The 18034-nt window shown below is 48.7% G+C and overlaps 1 protein-coding gene across 3 annotated transcripts; it reads right to left on the reverse strand.

Annotated features, from left to right (window-relative positions):
* Positions 1–3335: 3335 nt before the first annotated feature.
* CC2D1B (coiled-coil and C2 domain containing 1B) lies at positions 3336–18007 on the reverse strand. Of its 3 annotated transcripts, none has more exons than XM_027059191.2 (25): positions 17851–18007; positions 16201–16287; positions 14779–14923; positions 13868–13977; positions 13346–13504; positions 12792–12917; positions 12458–12617; positions 12065–12246; positions 11828–11903; positions 11607–11717; positions 11394–11524; positions 11108–11180; positions 10769–10905; positions 10350–10467; positions 10090–10265; positions 9569–9694; positions 9003–9061; positions 8798–8914; positions 8349–8422; positions 8149–8207; positions 7868–7919; positions 7365–7464; positions 7109–7199; positions 5712–5841; positions 3336–5438 (listed from the first exon to the last, which is right to left on the reverse strand). In XM_027059191.2, exons 2-24 carry the CDS (start codon positions 16264–16266, stop codon positions 5713–5715), a joined length of 2577 nt encoding a protein of 858 aa, XP_026914992.2. In that variant the 5' UTR covers positions 16267–16287; positions 17851–18007; the 3' UTR covers positions 3336–5438; position 5712. The 3 variants fall into 3 exon arrangements, with proteins under 3 accessions (XP_026914992.2, XP_026914990.2, XP_026914991.2); XM_027059189.2 differs by having other exon boundaries at positions 10350–10485; XM_027059190.2 differs by having other exon boundaries at positions 10350–10485; positions 16201–16283; positions 17851–18003.
* Positions 18008–18034: the final 27 nt, after the last annotated feature.

The following is an 18034-nucleotide window of genomic DNA, read 5'->3' on the forward strand; positions in this document are numbered from 1 at the left end:
CTTTTTGTACAGAATTGATATAAAAAGGAGAATTCCACTGGTTTTGTCCCGCTTACATCACAGTGACTTCAAGTAGAATTTACACTTAGATTTCTATTTGTTTTTTTACCAGATTATTCACTGAAGTGAATCAGAGACCCAGCGGATTATCTCTTCTATCCAAGGAAAAGCGACTCAGTGTAAATGAGGTCGCTTGGATAGCAGAGCCAAGTTCAGGATTACTCAAGATCTGCCCGAGTGAATGGCAGGTACTGAATTGAGTCTTTCTGTGAAAATAGAATATATTCAAGACATTTTTAGTTATACACTAGAGGTTTTTAAAAAAAAAAATTATCGAGAAATAATTTAAACTTCCAGGAAAGTTGCAAGTATAAAAAAACCTACGTACACTTTACCTAGATTCACCTATTGTTCACATATTACCATTTTGTCACATTTGCTTTAAGATATCTGAGAGTAAGTTGCATATATCATAGTCCTTTATCCCTAAATAATGTTCAGTTCCTAAAAATAAGGACATCTTCCTGCATAACTGCAATTTCAGCCAATTTAACATTAATAGGACACTTGAACCTAGCATCTCTCCAGTCATGCCCTTTATAGCCTTTTCTCTTGCAGTAAAGCTTCCAGCCTAGGATCAGACTTAGCAAGTAGCTTTCCTGACTCACCTTTGTGACATTGATATTTTTGATGAGTATAGGATCCCCCACCCCATTTAAAAATTTTTTTAATGTTTATTTATTTTTGAAAGAGAGGGAGAGACAGAGCTTGAGAGGGGAAAGGCCAGAAAGAGAGGGAGAGACAGAATCTGAAGCAGGCTCCAGGCTCCAAGCTGTCAGCACACAGCCCAATGCAGGGCTCGAACTCATGAACCGCTAGATCAAGACCTGAGCTGAAGTCGGACGCTGAACCGACTGAGCCACCCAGGTGCCCCCTTCCCCCCATTTTTTAATAGAGAATGCCTTATGTTTGGTGCTTTCTCATAATTAGAATCAGTTTATGCATTCTTGGCCAGAATCCTTAGAGCTGCTGTGTCCTTTTTTAAGGCCTCACCCTAGGGTCATGTGGGATCTGTTCTGCTCATTGATGATGGTAAATTTTGATCACCTGGTCAGAGTGTGGTCCAATTTCTCCACTGTGTTTTTCCTCTTGGAATGAATAACCAATATGTGTAGAGACATTTTCAGATCATATAAATATTTTATCAGAAATCTCCCTTAGATTTAGCATCCACTGATGCTTCTTGTCTGATCTTTTACTGTGATGGCTACAGAATGGTGTTTTTAGTTCTAGCACTCTACCTTTAGCAGTTACACTTGGTCATCTATAAGCAAAAGCCCTTCTTTCTTTTCGATCTATTCATTTAATTTTCATTATGGACTCGTGGATCACTTTTTGAGTGATTCTCATTCATTATTTTCATGCTCATATGGTCTCAGCTTTGTCCAGAGAACCCCTTCAGGCTAGCTCCAACATCCTTGTTATATGCTCCCATCATTTTTTTTTTTTTTTTTTTTTTTTTAACATTTCCTTTTCTGGCCTAAGAAGATGCTTGCTCCCAGCTCATCTTGAGCTTACCCTGCCTCAGCTTTGGAATCAGCCATGGTTTCTTTTAGTGGGAGTGGTATTAGAATCCAAGATTTGGTTTACCCTTGATATATGTGATGCACTCTGATTTTTTTTTTTCATTTAAATTTCTCCTAGTCACAGATCAAATGGATTTTGCAACTCAGTTTGAAAAATATCGGTCTAGGGCAACTCCTTTGTTACTGCCATCTTCTTGAAGCCCTAGCTAAGCCGGAAACAGGAGTCAGTCCTTCTGCACTAAGACAGCTCCCAAGAATCCACTAGAAGTTCATGGCAGGCCTCTGGGACAGGGAGAGGCTTCTCCCCAGGGGCTAAAGTTGGATTTAGCATTTGGCAATTATGGGCTGTGGAATCCTACATTAGAGCAGTTTTCCAAACAGAGGCCCAGAGGCCTGGCCTTTTAAGTGTGTTTAGTTAGGTTTATTCCTCTTCCGTGGTAGTGGGGATCCACATCTACCTCTGTCTCTCCATAGCCTTTATTGATGGTAGCTGCAGATCTCTGATTGTGACCTTCCCATAGACTCAAAGTACTCAAGAGCTTCTAAGGGAAAAAAAGTTGATGCCCACAGCACACCAGCTTGCAAAGACTGAGCCCTGGAACCACCACCCACCAAACCTGATAGAAGCAGGAAACACTTAATAGGGGCAGGTATTCTGGGTATAACATCCAGCATGGTCTACATATACCTTAGAAGTTTAGAGAGTCTATAGGAGCTGGTTTGATTTTCCTATAGAAGTTGATCTTCCTGCTCAGTACATTTTGCAGTTGTACCTATTTCTTCTGGATCAGTACAAGCTTTTGAATTCTCCCACTAAACAACAAGCTCTGGCCCTGCAGAGTCAAGTCTGTTCTCAACTATATAAAATATCCTTTATGTTTAGTAAAATCATCTTGTGGAGCTGAGCATAAAATAACCAAAGTTAGTTTACTTTTTCCCCCTTGTTTTATTTCTATATATTGTATAAGAATTCTATCAAGTGGAGGACTGAAACCTCACGTTTCTAAATAAGTGATAATTTTCTAGAATATAAACTTAAAAGACTGAGATACAGAGATCTTTGTAAGGAAAAAAAGAATTGCCATTGTGGTAACTTACTAAATTTTTAAAAAAATTATTGAATTCTTACCAAATGCCAGGCAGTGTAGTTTCTCCATGTATTTTTATTGACACTTTCTGAGCACTTGCTGGTCTCCAGGGCTACAGAAACTTTGCCCTAAGTTCCCATCTAATGTCTTCCATCATCCATCAGGATGGTTCCATCAGGAACCATTCAGTGGTTCCTGAATGCTGGTGGGCCCCAAATTTCAAAATGGATTTACTTTTATCATAACTAACCACTGGGGAATAATTTTTGCATCTAATGTGTTTCAGTCATCAAGCAATGTGAACACTGTTTCTATAACATGTTTGTGGTAGTGGTTTCTATTTTAATAATAATGGTAATGAGATTTTTAGGGACTGAATGTGTGGCCAGAAAGGCCAAAGAATAGAGCAGGAATGATAATGCCCAGTTTAGAGCTTGGGGATCTGAGGCCCTGAGAGGGAAGAATCTGTGATGGCACTGGACCAGGTGCAAGCTTCCTGGCTCTACCAGTCTCAGCCCCACAGTTTCATCCTAAAAGGAACTACTTTTACTTAAGGGACGAAATCTTTTAGGAGCTGCCCAGAAACCTTTAGAAAACATGCTCAGAATTTAGAAGTAATAATGCAGGTTTCACAATGGTGCTGTAAGAAAGGGAAGTAATGTTAAAGTCACAAAATATTTTTGCCCTTTAATAAGATAAATTTTAAAAAAAAAATTTTTATTCCATATTTTGTTCATTTCAGTAATTCTGAAGAAAGCATGTCTTGCGCTAGATAGAAGAATTTAAAATGTAAAGCTATTTGGGTTGTGCCTGGTTCCCAAATGCCCAGGAATCACTGATCTCTGATGTTTGGTTGTTACATTAGGACAAATCTTGGGACAAGGAGGCGGAGTAGGCTCCTCCCACTACCAGTGACCCCTGCATGCCTTGGCCGCAACAAAGGCCTTTTAAGAATCTCAGTTTCCAAGTCCAATGGGCGGCTTTGTCTTGCCTTCCTTAGCCTGGAGGTTCTGTTTTCCAAAAGCAAAGGGTAATGAAACAGACTGAAGTAGAACAGGTTGTGAAGGGAAATCCTTGAGGCACAGAAAACTTCCTATCACATTGGAATAGGGCATTTCTAGCACAGGCCTTGGGTTCAAAAATTCCTAGGGCTGGTTGTTGAAACCTTTGAGGATAAATAGCCACAGCTGTCCATGTGGCCCTCTTAGTAAGCACCATGTTGGGTGCAAACCCTTAGGGGAAGACTAGGTTGGGTCAGGAACCCTCCTGACCACCCCTCTTTGCTCTAGGTCACCTTAAGAAGCCCAACAATCCTTTTTAATTCTAGATTACTGCTTGTTTGACACACAGATAGGATTGCAATGAAGTGTTAAATCTCACATCTGTGGAAATGTTGGTAGTTCACACATAGGTAAGTAAGACTGGCCAGAAAGCTTTTAGAAAACAGTCTTGTCATTCCTGTCCTGTTATCCACTAACAGCTCTACTCTTAAGGGCAGGAAGCATGGTCCAGCCCTATCCTGGGAAAAGACACATAAAAGCTCAATCCCTGAGCTGTGCTTATGCAATACTATAGTGACCAGTAAGCTGAATGTATTTGCTTCACTCGTAGCCTTTAAAAAATCTTGAGGAATGCTTTGTTGAACCTAAGTTAATGCTTCAAAAAAAGGGGGGGGGGGGGGAAATGAGATATTAAAGTTTATTTCTAAGAAATGCAAAATATTGCAGTTTTGAATATTAAATCTATTGTAATTTACAAATCCCTCCATCGTCTCCATCCATTCAGAAAAACAAAGCCAAAGGAGGATCTCTTAGGAAGGAACTAAGGGATTCTTCTCACTGATCCTCGGAAGACACAAGGCTTCCCCTTGCCCTCTCTCAAAAGAGGAAGCCATAGCAGCAGTTTCTATCAATTAACAAATGTTACTGCCACTCCTGCTTTAAAAGTGACAGGGAACAGGGCTTTTATTTAGGACTTTGATGATCACTCTTCATATAGAGTGTAAAACCCCTATAATGAATTAGATCTAGTTTCTTAAATAAAAACGGCTACATAAAATTACATACATATATATATATATATGTGTATATATATAATTTTTTTTTCTTCTAGTTAACAGTCATTTAGTCTTAAATGCATGGACCAAACCCGAGATCCAACCTCACCCTTATTTCCCACCACACATTCCCTCCTCCTCCACTGAAGCTCTGGGAAGCAGGGAGGCGAGTGCAGCAGCAGTCAGGAGCCAAGGCACAGGCACAGCTGGGGTAAACGGAGTCATGTGGGATAGGCTGCCACTGACTAAGCAGGAGTCACGGAACCCTGCCTGCACCCTAGGCAGGGGGTTTCCCGATCACCCTCAAGTTCTCCCATCCCTTAGTTAGATCTTTTAAAGGCACATCCAGAAACATTGCAACTGGAGGCTGTGGTAAGCTCCACACAGTTGCCAAACAGGGGTTAAGGGGCTGTAAGACTCAGTCACAGAGCGATGAGGCTATCCTTGCCTTCTCTCAGCGGGAGGGGGAGGCAAGGGAAGGGGGGAGGGGACTCCTGAAATCCAGGCCTGCTTTTGTGGAGGTCCAGGGAGGGGCCAGCAACAGGAAAGACCTTCTGTGTGTCAGTAATGCACATACTTAACAGATCTTTGGTGCTTGAGTAGCAGCATCTTCCTATGTACAAAGGCTTCTGTAGCCAGCAGAGCTGAGAAAAGTATGCTCCTGCACACAGTTGCTGGCCTGACTCCTCTCCCAGTACTGACAATCTCCTGCACAAGGGCACAAAGCATACACAGTAAGTCTAAACCGCAGTGAATATGCTAACAGTTTAGAAAAGATTTCCTGTGACAGACCTGGGAAGGTTAACTTCCCTTCCCAGTTCTCTTGAGGATCATGAGAAACTCAGCCCAAGCCCTACCCAACAGTTTTGCCTCCTAGTTGTCCTCACAGATGAGAAATTCCTACGTCTTCTCCCCAGATAGGAGGGGAGTACTGGGAGGGTCTCTGAGGGCAGAAGTTTGAGGACTTAGATGGATGCCCACCTTATAGGCCTCTGGGCTCCAGGACCAGCCAGTTCTCAGTGACCATCTGCACATCCTGGCCACTCAGAGGCTCCCGCAGCCTCACTTTCACCTCCAGCTTGCCCCCAGTGGGCTTCCTTCCATCCAGGACCTGTGAGGACCACAGAGGGAGATGGTAAGTGAGATGGGCCAGGGGCTGGGAGCAGACCGCTCCCTATGCTCACAGGAAAGAAAGGAGCTCAACTGTCCTTCAGTGTCAACACAAGAGTCTCCATGACAATGCTGCCCTCCTGCTTTTTGGTGGTTTTAGTCTTATAAAACCTGCTTTTTGGTGGTTAAGTCTTATAAAAACTAACATGGAAATCCAAAGGTCTTATAAAAACTAACATGGAAATCCAAAGAAGTGTCAATGCTCTAAAGAGACAAGAAACCCAGAGCTCTGCCCACTCAGTTTCCTCACAGTTCCTGGAAAAAATGCTCTGGCTTCATGCTATAGCCTGAAAACCACTAAGCCCAAACCCATACTTCACAGATGGCTCTGAAAGTAGTAAATGGTAAGGCTACGAAACCACCGTGTGGCAAGGTCAGGACTAGAACCCAGGCCAAGAGTTCCTTTCCACCCATCACACTGCTCCCTTCCTTCCAAGCAGGAGCCTGGGCTGCTAGAGTACAAAGCAGGACTACAGGCTCAAGAAGTCTGCCTGTAGTTGGGCAAACACAGAGCAGACCTGGCTTAAGAACATCCCCCCACCGGGCCCCCCCAAAACAGGCAGGGAGTGAGGGCAGGCACACTGTAGAGGGAAAAGCCCTGGCCTACAAATGCATCAGCAAGGATCTGGGCCGAGGTCTGCCAGGGACACAATATTTGTGCTTACGGAACACCCTTGTCACTGGACCTTAGTTTCCTCACCTGTCATAGACAAGCTCTCAGAGTCCCTGCCTATGAAATTCACATAAGTTCATACAATTTTAAGGAGCTGTCTGGAGCCAATTCCTAAACACAGACTAGCTGCATTCTTGTGGGCCCCCAATCTGGAACTACCTTATCAGCTTTATGTCCAGAGCCTATTCCACTTCTTCATGATGGCTAGACAACTGCTCCACCCACAACTCTGCCCCCCAAAACCTAGGAATTTATGTATGCCAAGTTGACAGCAATGATCAGACCCCTCAAGAGCCACCATACCTGGGAGCTTAGGTGACTCAGAGTATTGTGGAAAGAGTATCACTGCTTCTTGTGATGCTATGAAATTTTCTCAGATCCTTTAAATCTCTTCATTTGTGAAACAGGAATAGCACCTAGTCTACAGCGCATTTGTGGATATTTTTTCATTAATGGGCACAAAAAACCTACAGTAGGGAGTGGATGTTCAGTGAATGTGGGGTATTTGCCAAGTCGTCTGGTTTGCCCATCCTACCTCCACAATCTCTCTGATCTCACACTCATTCTCCAGCCGCTCCAGCTTCAGGTGGGCTGTGCCAACCAGCTTGTCACTTCTGAAGAAGGATCTGGGGAACCAAGAATCAGCAGGGTATTGGACTGGGAAAAGCAGGGAAGGCAGGAATGAGCTGGCTGTGCCCAATGCAGGAAGACTGAATAGCAAATAGGGGCAGCAACAGAAGCCCTTCCTTCCACCCGGCCCATCTTGGCAATGTACCTGACATGGGCCTCACCCTTTGTGGAAGATTTCAAACTTGATTCCTTTGCTTTGGATCACCCTCCTGAAGCCCCGGTGGTTTCGGTTGATGTTTAGTTTGAAGAGCTGATCAAACTCTGCAATGGGAGAAGACAAGAAGTGGCGTGGGCTCCCAGGGATTTCCTGAGAAAGTGGAAACAGAGATCCAGAGTTGGCCTCCCCTCTCTCTGCCAGCAATTCAAAGGGACTGCATCAGAGGGTGGTAGAGCATCTAGGTCCTGGCCTTGAAAGTCCACTCGGACAATTTTTGTAGTCTTATTAGACACAGATTATACCAAAATGGGATTCAACTCCCATTTCCACCACCTCCTTGCTATGGGGCCCTAGGCAAGTCCCTCTACCTCTCTGAGCCTCAGTTTCCCCAACTACTTTTATCTCCCAAGTTGAGTAAACCAGCTAAGAACAGATCTGAAAGCACTCTGAAAAAAAAAATGCTGCACACATATCAGAGAATAAGAGAGAAGAGAAAGCGGTCCTCACCTGGAGAGTTTGTGTTCTTCACCACAGCTGTTTTGCTTTTTTGAGCCTGGTCCTAGAGCAGTAAGATGGGAGAGGTAAGGATAGCTTGAAAAAACAGCTGTATAGGGCAAAAAACTCTAGGCTAAATGTTGAGGGAAGTGACTTCCCCCTATGAAGAATGCATCCAAGGGTCTTCAAACCGCTCCCTGTAGCCAGACCTCCCAGGGAATGCAGAGAAATTGTGCACAGGGTCCTGGATGGAAGATGGGTGCCAGGGGATCCTACCTCTCCCTGAACCTCACCGAGTTAGGGTAGTGGAACTCAAACCGCACAAAAGCATCCAAGTCATCAGGAGTCACTCCTATGAAGGAGAAATGAGAGTCAGGGTCAGAAGAAGTACCACGGAGCCTAGTGCTTAATATGGAGGATGAGCCAATGCCTCTCTATACCGGGGGTGAAGTGTCTGGGCAACAGTCTGAAGTAAAGGTGGCTCTTGGGCTACCTGAAGGGGCTGGGAGGTTCATTCCCCGGACAATGATCAGATGCATTTCTGTGCTGTTGAGTTCTGAGAAGATCCTACAGCCAAGAAACAAGGAGAAAGCACAAAGTGAAGCAGGTGGTAGGAAAAGGTCCTCTCTTCCAGTGCCTATTTGCCTGCCCAGTGGAGAAGTGGTCAGGAGAGTAAGCCCAGGGAAGCAAAGATTGTCTGGGCTAATGGTGGCAGAGCTGGTATACAGATAGATCTCAGACCTATATGACCTCCAGTCCAGAGTTCCTTCCACAGCCACCACCCAGCTCTGAGCTTCTCACAGGCAGGTAGCTAAGCCCACTCCTCCCAACCCCAGCACCTATGGCCAGGCCAAGCCTGGGAAGCCTCACTATAGGGGCCTAAGTCTCCAGTCCCTTGTCCTATCCCTGCATGGAGCCACTGTTTCCCTTAGGCTTTGGCACCTCACAGTCTGGAATGTCTTCAACTCAAAGTGGTGGCCGGGAGGGTCAAGGCCCTGAGCCTGGGCCAGCTGCAGGATCTCAAGCTGCTTCTTACGGTCCTGAGCGAGTTTCTCAAACCTGACAGGGATGGGTGGGCATGTCAGCACTGCAGGGCTCACTTTCTCCTTCCCACCCAATAAGCCCCAGCCCGAGGCCTACTACTTACCGGGTAGTCTCGGCCACATTGCCCTGGTGCATGAACTGCTTGGAGAATAGCAGGCACTTCTAAAAACAAGGGCCCAGAGTGACTGCAGAGCCCACAGTGGAACATCTAGGTTGGCATTTGAAGCCTGACTTCTGAAAGTCCCAACCTTCTTCTGTAGCCTCACCCCTCCTTCTCCCAACACCTACCATATCCAAGGCCACTGTTCCCAAGTTCCATCAGACTCTTCTGCCTAAGTTTTTGTTGTTTCCTTTCCTGAGGATAGCCATTCCCCAAAATTCACTTAGCAAACTCCTATTTTTCCTTCAAAACCTAATAGAAACATCACTTCACAAGCAGACTTAAAGGCAGCAGTTCAGATAGATATACACATACAAAAATATACATCTATATCCATCTCCCTTGAAACTTTCTTCCTCCCATCTATAAAGTACTTTACCCACTGTCACACAACCAGTAAGTGGAAGAGCTAGAATTTGAATCCAGGCCTATTTGATCTGGGCCCCATAACTTTACCCAAAGGATGCTGTGGGCACCGAAAGGGGAAGACAGACCAGCAGTCCACTGACCTCATGTTGCTCCAGAAGCATTTTTTGTAGCTGGGCATATACTTCCTCAGCCTTCTGGGAGAGTCGCAGGTCCTCATGGTGAATGAGGATGAAGTCACCCTCCTCATCCGTCAAGGGTGAAGGGACCTGCTCAGGTCACAAGGCCCCTCAGGGGCCCCAAGAGTCAGATTATTCCTCTACTGAGCCTAACAAATGCAGAAGCAAAACTAAATGTTTCTCCAGTTTCTACTAACCTCCAGTGATGGGAACTCATTGCCTCCCCATTCTATCCCAAGCTTTGCTCTGCTTTCCACTAGCCTTGCCATGCCTCGTCATCTCTGACCACAGGCAGCCCGCCTGGCCTTCCCTGGTCTCTCTTCGGGCAATGGGGTAGAGCAGCATAAGCAACAAGCTCTTTCTGTCTGCATCCTATCTGCATCGCATCCCCTCCAAGCAGCTGCTTCATTCACCGCCCTGCCTGTCAAGCCTGCCAATGCCTCCTCTGCCTGAAAAGTCCAGCTGCTTAAACAAGTGAAACTCACCTTGGAGAAGTCCACAGGTCGGCCAGCTCGTCGTACCTGGGTGATCTGAGCTTCAAGGCATTTGGCTACCCGCAGATGGGCTTTGGCCTGCTCCAGGTCCTGGCTGCGCTTGGCCTGCAGGGCTGCCCGTTGGTATTGCAGTTTCCGTGCCTCTAGCAATGCCAGCTGCTCGCGCACTGAAGGGCAAGGGATAATGGTTAGAATCATGCCTGTCCCTCACTATAGTCTTCACTCTTCCATCCCTCTTCTCCCCAACTCACCAGAGGGACTCAATGATTCCTTAGAACTCGAGGCCTTGGTCTCTGGCAGGGCACGGAATGAAGGGACCACAGGCTGTGCTGGCTTCTTGGCCACTGGGGCCTGGACTGGGAGCTTATCCTGCATGTTCCCGGGAAGCTGTCACACAGAATCTGTTCCCCACCCAGGCTCTCCTCCTAAGGCTGCATTAACTTACAGGGTTATGTGGACTGAACCAGCGTTCTGGAGTTAGACCTGGTTTGAATCTAGCTCTGCTAACCCCTAGCTGGGTACCCTTGGCTAAGTTTTTTCTCTGTAAAGCAGAAGAAAGCATACCTACCTCCCCAGGCTTGTTAGTATGGATAACAACAGGGTCTGGGTTTACCCCTCATCTGGGGTTTCCCCCCACCAGCCCCTGGAAGTCCCAGGCCCTGAGCCAAACCTCATCCTCATCCTCATTTTCCTCTGCTGGGGCTGTATCCTCCGAGGAAGCCAGTTTCTGGGCAGCTGCTAAAGTAGCTGCCACTACATCCCCATCAGTGCCCACAATGGGCTCCAGGCCAGGAATGGGGGGGAATCCTGTGGAAGAAAAGACAGCTGGGAGAGGATAGGTAGCCTTGGGGAAGCACAGGCTGCTGTGGGCCTTGGCTGGGTCTTCCTGGCCATGGCTGGGAGAGGTGGCTCCCACAGAGTAGAGGCAGATACAGGAGAAATCATTTCCCCTTCCCCCTTTCTTGCTCAGAGACCTCCTCAAAAAGCCCCTAGGCCAAGCCCCACTCACCTGGAGGAACAGGTAACTCAGCAAAGTCAACTCTCCGTCCTGCCCGGTGTGCTCGAATGGCATCTTGATATTGCTGCAAGGGAAGGAAGGGAAAACTTACAGTGGGCTGCAGTCTACAGGCCCCACACAGGGAGAGGAAGACTGAAAGCAGTCCTAGAAGGAAAAAGACTCCAGAGGCAGTAGGAAGTCCAGAAAGAGAGACAGATAGATGGAGACTCAAAGACCAGGACTAACTGCAGCAACAGAAGGCTGACATGGGGCAGGGGTTGTGCAGCTGTGGGCCCACCTTGGCAATGCGCTCATGCATCCGGGCCTTGCGCTCATCCCCACTGCCCCGGGCCTGGATGCCTGCCTCACGGTACTTGTTCAGTCTCTGCTGCAGGGCATCCAGCACTGTCTGTGGCTCAGCAGGGACCACTTGAAAGGATACAGGAGATGGTGTCAGTTCTGCTGCCTCTCTCCAGGTCCCCCACTCCACAGTCCCACCATCCCATCCTACCTGGGGCTGCTGGAGTGTCAGGGGCCATCACTGGCTGCACTCGCTCCACTGCTGGGGGTACAACTGAGGGTTCTGTGAGGGCCTTGGAAGCCTGTGAGAGGGGCTTCAGGTCTGGGGACACAGAGTAGAGGTGTAGATGGGGGTCCCTGGGCAGCCCCAGCCCTGAAATTTCCCCCCAACCTCACCCTGAGCAGGCCCCACCCCACTGGCTCCATACTGACCCTCAGGTGCCGGGGGTATGGCACTCAGGTCCACAGGCTGGCCCTTCTCCAGGGCCTCCAGGACTGCACCAAATCTCTATAATAGGAAAAGCAGATGTGGGCATAAAACCAGGGTAAACTCTGGGCTGAAACCTCCTCCCCTCCCTCCCTGCCCCCGACCAGACTTACTCCAGGTCACTGTGGCCCCCTATGTGAAACAAAGGCTTGAATACAGGGCCTCTGATTCAGACATCATACCTTCCCAATCCTCATGAGCTCTCGGGCACGGTCTAAGTCTCCAGCCCGCTTGGCATTCAGGGCAGCCAATTTATACTCTCTCTGTCGGGCTGACAACAGGGCCTGTGGGTCTGGGTCTGAATCAGATGGGGCAGAAATGCCAGGACTGCCCAAGAGGCCTGTCTCAGGTTGGCAGGGGTTGTCTATTAAGAAACAAAAAGGCCGAAGACGGGGCATGAGGGTCAAAGAAGGTACATACCATGGGTTCCCAGTGCCTACTGCCTACAGATCTGGTTGGCCTGAGAACCTTTCAGAGACGGTGCATCTGATGACAATGGACAGTGTGGCAGGATGGGGAGGTGGGCCATGGGCTCTGACTCGAAACTAGGATAGAACCTAAAGGTCTCCAGATACCTGGCTCCATCATGAAGGGAGCTGGGGCATCTGCCTCAGGGTTCCTGTCAGCTGTTTCCTGGGCGGCCAGCTGTTTCTTGCCCAAAGCCACTGGAGGTGGAATCTCATCCTCACTGATCTTCCTGCCTTTCCTCACAGCAGCCAGTTGGGACTCCAGAGTCTGAGAGAGAGAACCCAGAAATCCAGCCAGCCATCTTAGCCTGAACCCTGCTTGAAGACAGGCCAGGAATCCTTCACCTCCACAAGCCAGAGGGGAAGCGCCTCCCCTCTTGTTTCACCCACTGTCCTCTGCCCCGCTCCACGCAGCCCTGCTCTCTGGCAAGGCCCAACCCACCTTTAGGCCACGTTCACAGCGCCTGGCTTTGGCTGCTTCACCTGCCTCCTTGGCACTGGCTGCAGCCTCCCGGTAGTTGTGGATCCGATCCTCCAGCAGAGCCTGCAGTCCCCGAGGCCCTCCAGCCTGTAGATACTTCAGTTCAGGGCATGGCCACTCCAGGGCCAGCTAGGCCCCTGCTGCTCCCTCCCTGCAAGGAAGCTGCCCCAGAAAATGGAGCTCTTGGATTCAAGGAGAAGGAAGAGCCTAAAAGCCTCAAGCTACGAGGCAAAGACTCACTGGAGAGGCCAGAGGCCGTGTCAGAGGCAAACACAGAGGCCTGGACAGTCTGTGGAAGCCAGGAAATGGCTGTAGGGGGTGGTTTGGGAGAACAGAGAGGCCTTTGAGGCTGGCCAGCCACCAAGCAGTTTCTCAGGCTTTGTCTCTGCTTGGGGCAGCTGCTGGAGGGCCCTGGGAGGGGTTATTGCAGCCTTCCTATGCAAACCACGCTACATGCATGTTATACACAGACATGTAGGGACATCAAAGGCACACAAGATCCCTCCAGAACCTACCTGAGCTGCTGGGACTGAAGCTGTTGGTAGAGCTGTCTGTCCTGGAGGTTCAATGTTTTCCTGTCCCTTCTCTTCCTCAGAGCCACCTGGGCTGGCTGCCTTATCACCATCCAGTGGCCCAGCCTCCTCACCTTCACCCAGGACCTCCTGCAGCTCAGTCTGGGGAGACACAAGTCTCAGGAGCTTGGAAGCCTCATGGCCATATACATGATAGGATATAAGAATAAAGGGCCTTTTCCCCACAGCGATATTTCCCAATATCAGTCACTGTGCCTAAAAGTCCTTTTTACCATTAATCTGACCAAGGAGAGCCTTAAAAACAGTAAACACTACAAATCTAAAAATCCCCAAATGCACAGTTCAGACCACACACCAAAGAGGATTAGTCTCACAGTGTAGTTGGGAAAATGGGCCCAAAAAGAGCAAGGCACTCACTCAAACCTCAGAACACACGAGACAAACCCCAGGCCTCCTCCACAGGTTTGACCACAGAGCCCTCAGACACAAGCCTGGCAGACGCACCAGCAAGTCTGCATCGTCCTCCAGCCCTTCCTCCTCCTCCTCCTCCTCCTCCTCCACATCCCGCATACAGTCCGCAGCCAACTTCTCGATGTGGGCCATAGGCAGGGGGGCTGAGGAAAGAGGGTTCCAGAGGCTCAGGGCAACTCAGAAAATGTCCATGAGGAGTGTCTTCAATTCACTGTGACAGCAAGACACACCCAGGTAGAAATCTTCCTTCCCTTCCACAGCCAAAGTCCCACCTGGAAAATTCCTGCTCTTCCTTTGTGACCCAGCTCAAAAGACCCTCAGCTGGGAAAGCTTCCTGGCTCCTCCAACAAGCAATAAGCTGTTCCCTTCTTGGCATTTTTGTGTTGTAGTTATTCATAGACATGTCCATCCATTCCCCCCACCACACCTTTCACATATGTAAGATTTTTAACATCCACTGAAGCTTCACAACAATTATGCAAAATAAATAATATGATCTCCATTTTAAAGAGTGAACTGATAATAAAACCAAAGATAATCTTCCTAACAGTGCAATCCTAGTAAGGGGCAGAGCGATGACTCAAACCCAGGCTCATCTAATCATCTACTTACACATTTGACACAATTTCTGTGAATTTATTATGTGCCCAATGCAGTCCATGCTGAGCCCCTCCTCTGTACTGGGCCCTGGCTACATCTAAGACAGAGACCTGAGTCAGAGAATCAGACTGCTGATTGTCCACAATGGGGAGGGGGGCAGTCAGAGGAGTGAGCTTCCCTTCACACAGGGGAAGATGGCCTCTTGGTGGGAATGCTGCACAAGAATGGATATCGGAAGGACCAGGATATCTAATGGGCTCCTGCCAGTTGTGAGGAGAGAACCTCTCTACCTGCCTGAACCCATCTGGTCCCAGCACTGAGCCAGCCCAATGACACAAACTCACCCTGCCCCTTGGGTGCTGGCTTCTTGTCAGTGACCCCTGCTTCCCCTGTGAGGGCCAGTAGTTCAGCCTCCAGGTCCCCATCATCTTCAGTTTCCTCCATCCCCAGCAGCATGTCCTCTGGGCTGAATTCCACAAAGAGCCCCAGCTGAGAGCAGAGAAGGGTTCTTAGGAACCATACAATGAGGCCCAACCCCAGGGCCAGTCTCAGGCAGTCAGTGACTCCTTCACTGTGTGTGAAGCCCAATGTGCAAATAGGGAAACTGAGGCCTGAAACATTAGCCTTTGGAACAATTATCTCCCTGGTGACTATAAAGAACCCAGTAAGACTACACTGCCATTATTATTACTCACAACATAATAGCACTAGATGCCAGGCACTGTACTTAGCACTCTATATAATTATTTTCATTAATTCTCACAATCCTGAGAAGTAGGTCCTATTTTATTTTAATTGCGGTAAAACATATCTAACATACAAATGATCATCTTAACCATTTTCTTTAAAGCTTTACACCCAACATGGGGCTTGAACTCAGGATCCCGAGATCAAGAGCTACCTGCTCCACTGACTGAGCCAGCCAGGTGCCCCTCACCTTAACCATTTTCAAGCGTACAGTTGAGTGGCATGAAGCCCATTCACACTGTTGGGCTACCATCACCATCATCCATCTACAGAACTCTTTTCATCTTATTAAACAACTCCCCTCTTCCCCCTCCCCCTGTCCATTACCATTCTACTTTCTGTCTCTATGAATTTGACTACTCTAGGAAAAGGTAGTCCTATTTTTATCTCCAAGTTCAGATGAAACTGAGACAGCCTTGTAAGTGGCAGACCTAGAATTTAAAAATAAAGGTCTTATGACTTCAGTGTATGCTCTTTATCCCACAACCTCCCTTACTCGCCTCTTTTAAGACATTAAGAATGGACTAAGAAGTTTCAGGACTTGGACCCAGAAGAAATAAAGGGAGCAGATTAGAGAATAGACTTCTGTCTCCCACCTGGGCCACAGCCCTGTGTCCCTAAGCAGCAAAACTCTCCAGGCACAGTCCTCAAGCCCCGGTATCCTTGGCTAGCAAGCAAAATCATGGCAGTAAATGAGAAACCCATAACAGTGCTGACACCCCATCAGAACACCCTAAATTTGGTGGTTCCTGAATCCTCCAGATCACTCATAGGGAGATGGCCATGGCAGGAGGATGCCTGGGTTGAAACACAAAAGAGTTCAGGCCTCATCTCCCACAGGTGGGTGGCAGGGGCTAGTCACAGGGTCTCTGCCAACTGTAGGAGGAACTGCTCAAAGTCTCTGCACTAATGGGGAAGTCAAACAGGTGACCCCGTTTGCCCAAGCTGTCTAGAGACCACCCCCCACCCCCACCCCCAACCTCAGGCCAAGAAGTGAAGGAGGCTGTGTGTGTCCATACCTGCTTTGCAGCTGCCACACCCTGACCACTGGCCTGAGGGCCTTTCCGAGGTCTTGGCCCTGGCATCTCGACAGCCTAGACACCTGTCTGGCGGGGAGAGGAAGAGACTCAGACTGGAGCAGCCTATAAGCCCCACCTCCAATACTGCAACCTTGTGGTAAGGTGTGGTTATAGTAAACTCCCAGAGAAAAAAAGCAATGTTTCACACCAAAGGATGAAATACTAACTCTGGAATCATAGCAATGAAGCAAGCAATATGGGAGATGGAAGGGATGGGACCCACCTGTTAATGGGTTTAAGCGGGGAGTGTGGACACACAATAAAACTTACTGAACTGATTGACCAATTTGGATTAAACCCAAGAGGTTGAGTGAGGGGGAGTGGCATAGGAAAGTAGATTCAGGAACAGGGCTGGTACAGGCTGGGTGGGATTCCAAAAGGCTCTAAAACTGTGCCAAACATGGTAGCCATCTATGGCTTTTAACTTTAAATTAATTAAATAAAATTTAAAGTCCAGTTCCACAGCTGGTGGCTACCACTGGCCAGCACAAACACTGAACATTTTCATCACCACACAAAGTCTAATAGACATTCTGCTCTAGAGAAATCTGACTCAGCATTCTGATTCAGAGATCTCACAACCTTTCACAGGAGTATGTGAAAATCTGTGCTGGGCACTGGGAGAGCAGGAATGAATCTGACATGTCTCAACCCTCAAAGAACATTTACATGGTGGGGACAGCCTCTTCAGTGGACAAAAACCGCACAGGGTAGCTCCAGGGAACCGGGATCCCCAGGAGTGGCCAATTATCCAGCACAGACAGAAAAGGCATCTTAAAGAAAGTGATGCTTGTGCTGCGTCATGAAAAAGTTGGAGGTAAGGAAGGGGTATGGAATTCCAAAAAGAGGGAACAACCTGACAGTGGTTCTAAGGTGAGAAACAGTGTGGTCTCCACAAGAAAGCTAAAGACCTGGGATTACTGGGGCATAAAGTGTGAGACAAGAAATGGTACAAGCGAAGCTTGTAATCTCTACAGGGGGCAAAACAGAAAAACCTTTAAGCCTAAAGGACGTTTGGCATTATCCTGAGGGCAGTGGACGTGAAGGGACCAGGTCAACGACTCAGAAACTCGCTGGCGAAAGAGGGGAAGGGGTAGGAGGAGAATGGAGGCTGGAAGCCTTCTCGGTACAGAACATCTCGCAACGTTCCCGCAAAAGAGGTGAGCAAAGGGAGCACGGCAGACAGAGAAGCGGATGGATTCCACCGTCAGAGAGTAAAATCAACAGGGCTCCGAGGTTAACTGGATGTAGGCGCACGGGATGGGGCGCTCAGGGTAACTCCAAGCGTCGGAGTTCACTGACTTAGATGAATGGCGGGCCGTCACCTAAGCGGGGGGCACGGAGCGAGCGAACTTGGGGAAGAGACGAGGTCAGTCAGACATGCCGAGTCTGCGGCTCCGGGGCAACGGGTAGGGCCGTCGGTGTTGGGCCCAGATTCTGGAGAGAAGCGGATAGCGGAAGCCGCAGGGGAGGCGAAGCCGAGAGACCCCACTCCGGAGCGGCAGGACGCGCAGCCCTGCCCGGCCCCAGGCCTCCATCTCCCCCGCCGCCCGGTATCTCCCCTCGCCGAGGGGCAGGTACGCTGCATACCTCGCGGCGGATCCAAAACCTGCCCGGGCCTTATCCACCCGGCTTCGCCTAGGGCTCCCGCGGCCCCCGGGCGGCCGCAGTGGCAGCGGGTACAGCTGCCGTGACAGGAAGCGACTCTGCGGGAGACTGCTCGCGCCCTCACACGTGACTCCGCGGCCCGTAAGGCGCGCACTACGCATGCGCA

This window comes from Acinonyx jubatus, chromosome C1 (genome assembly GCF_027475565.1).
Source record: "Acinonyx jubatus isolate Ajub_Pintada_27869175 chromosome C1, VMU_Ajub_asm_v1.0, whole genome shotgun sequence".
NCBI classification, from domain to species: Eukaryota; Metazoa; Chordata; class Mammalia; order Carnivora; family Felidae; genus Acinonyx; species Acinonyx jubatus.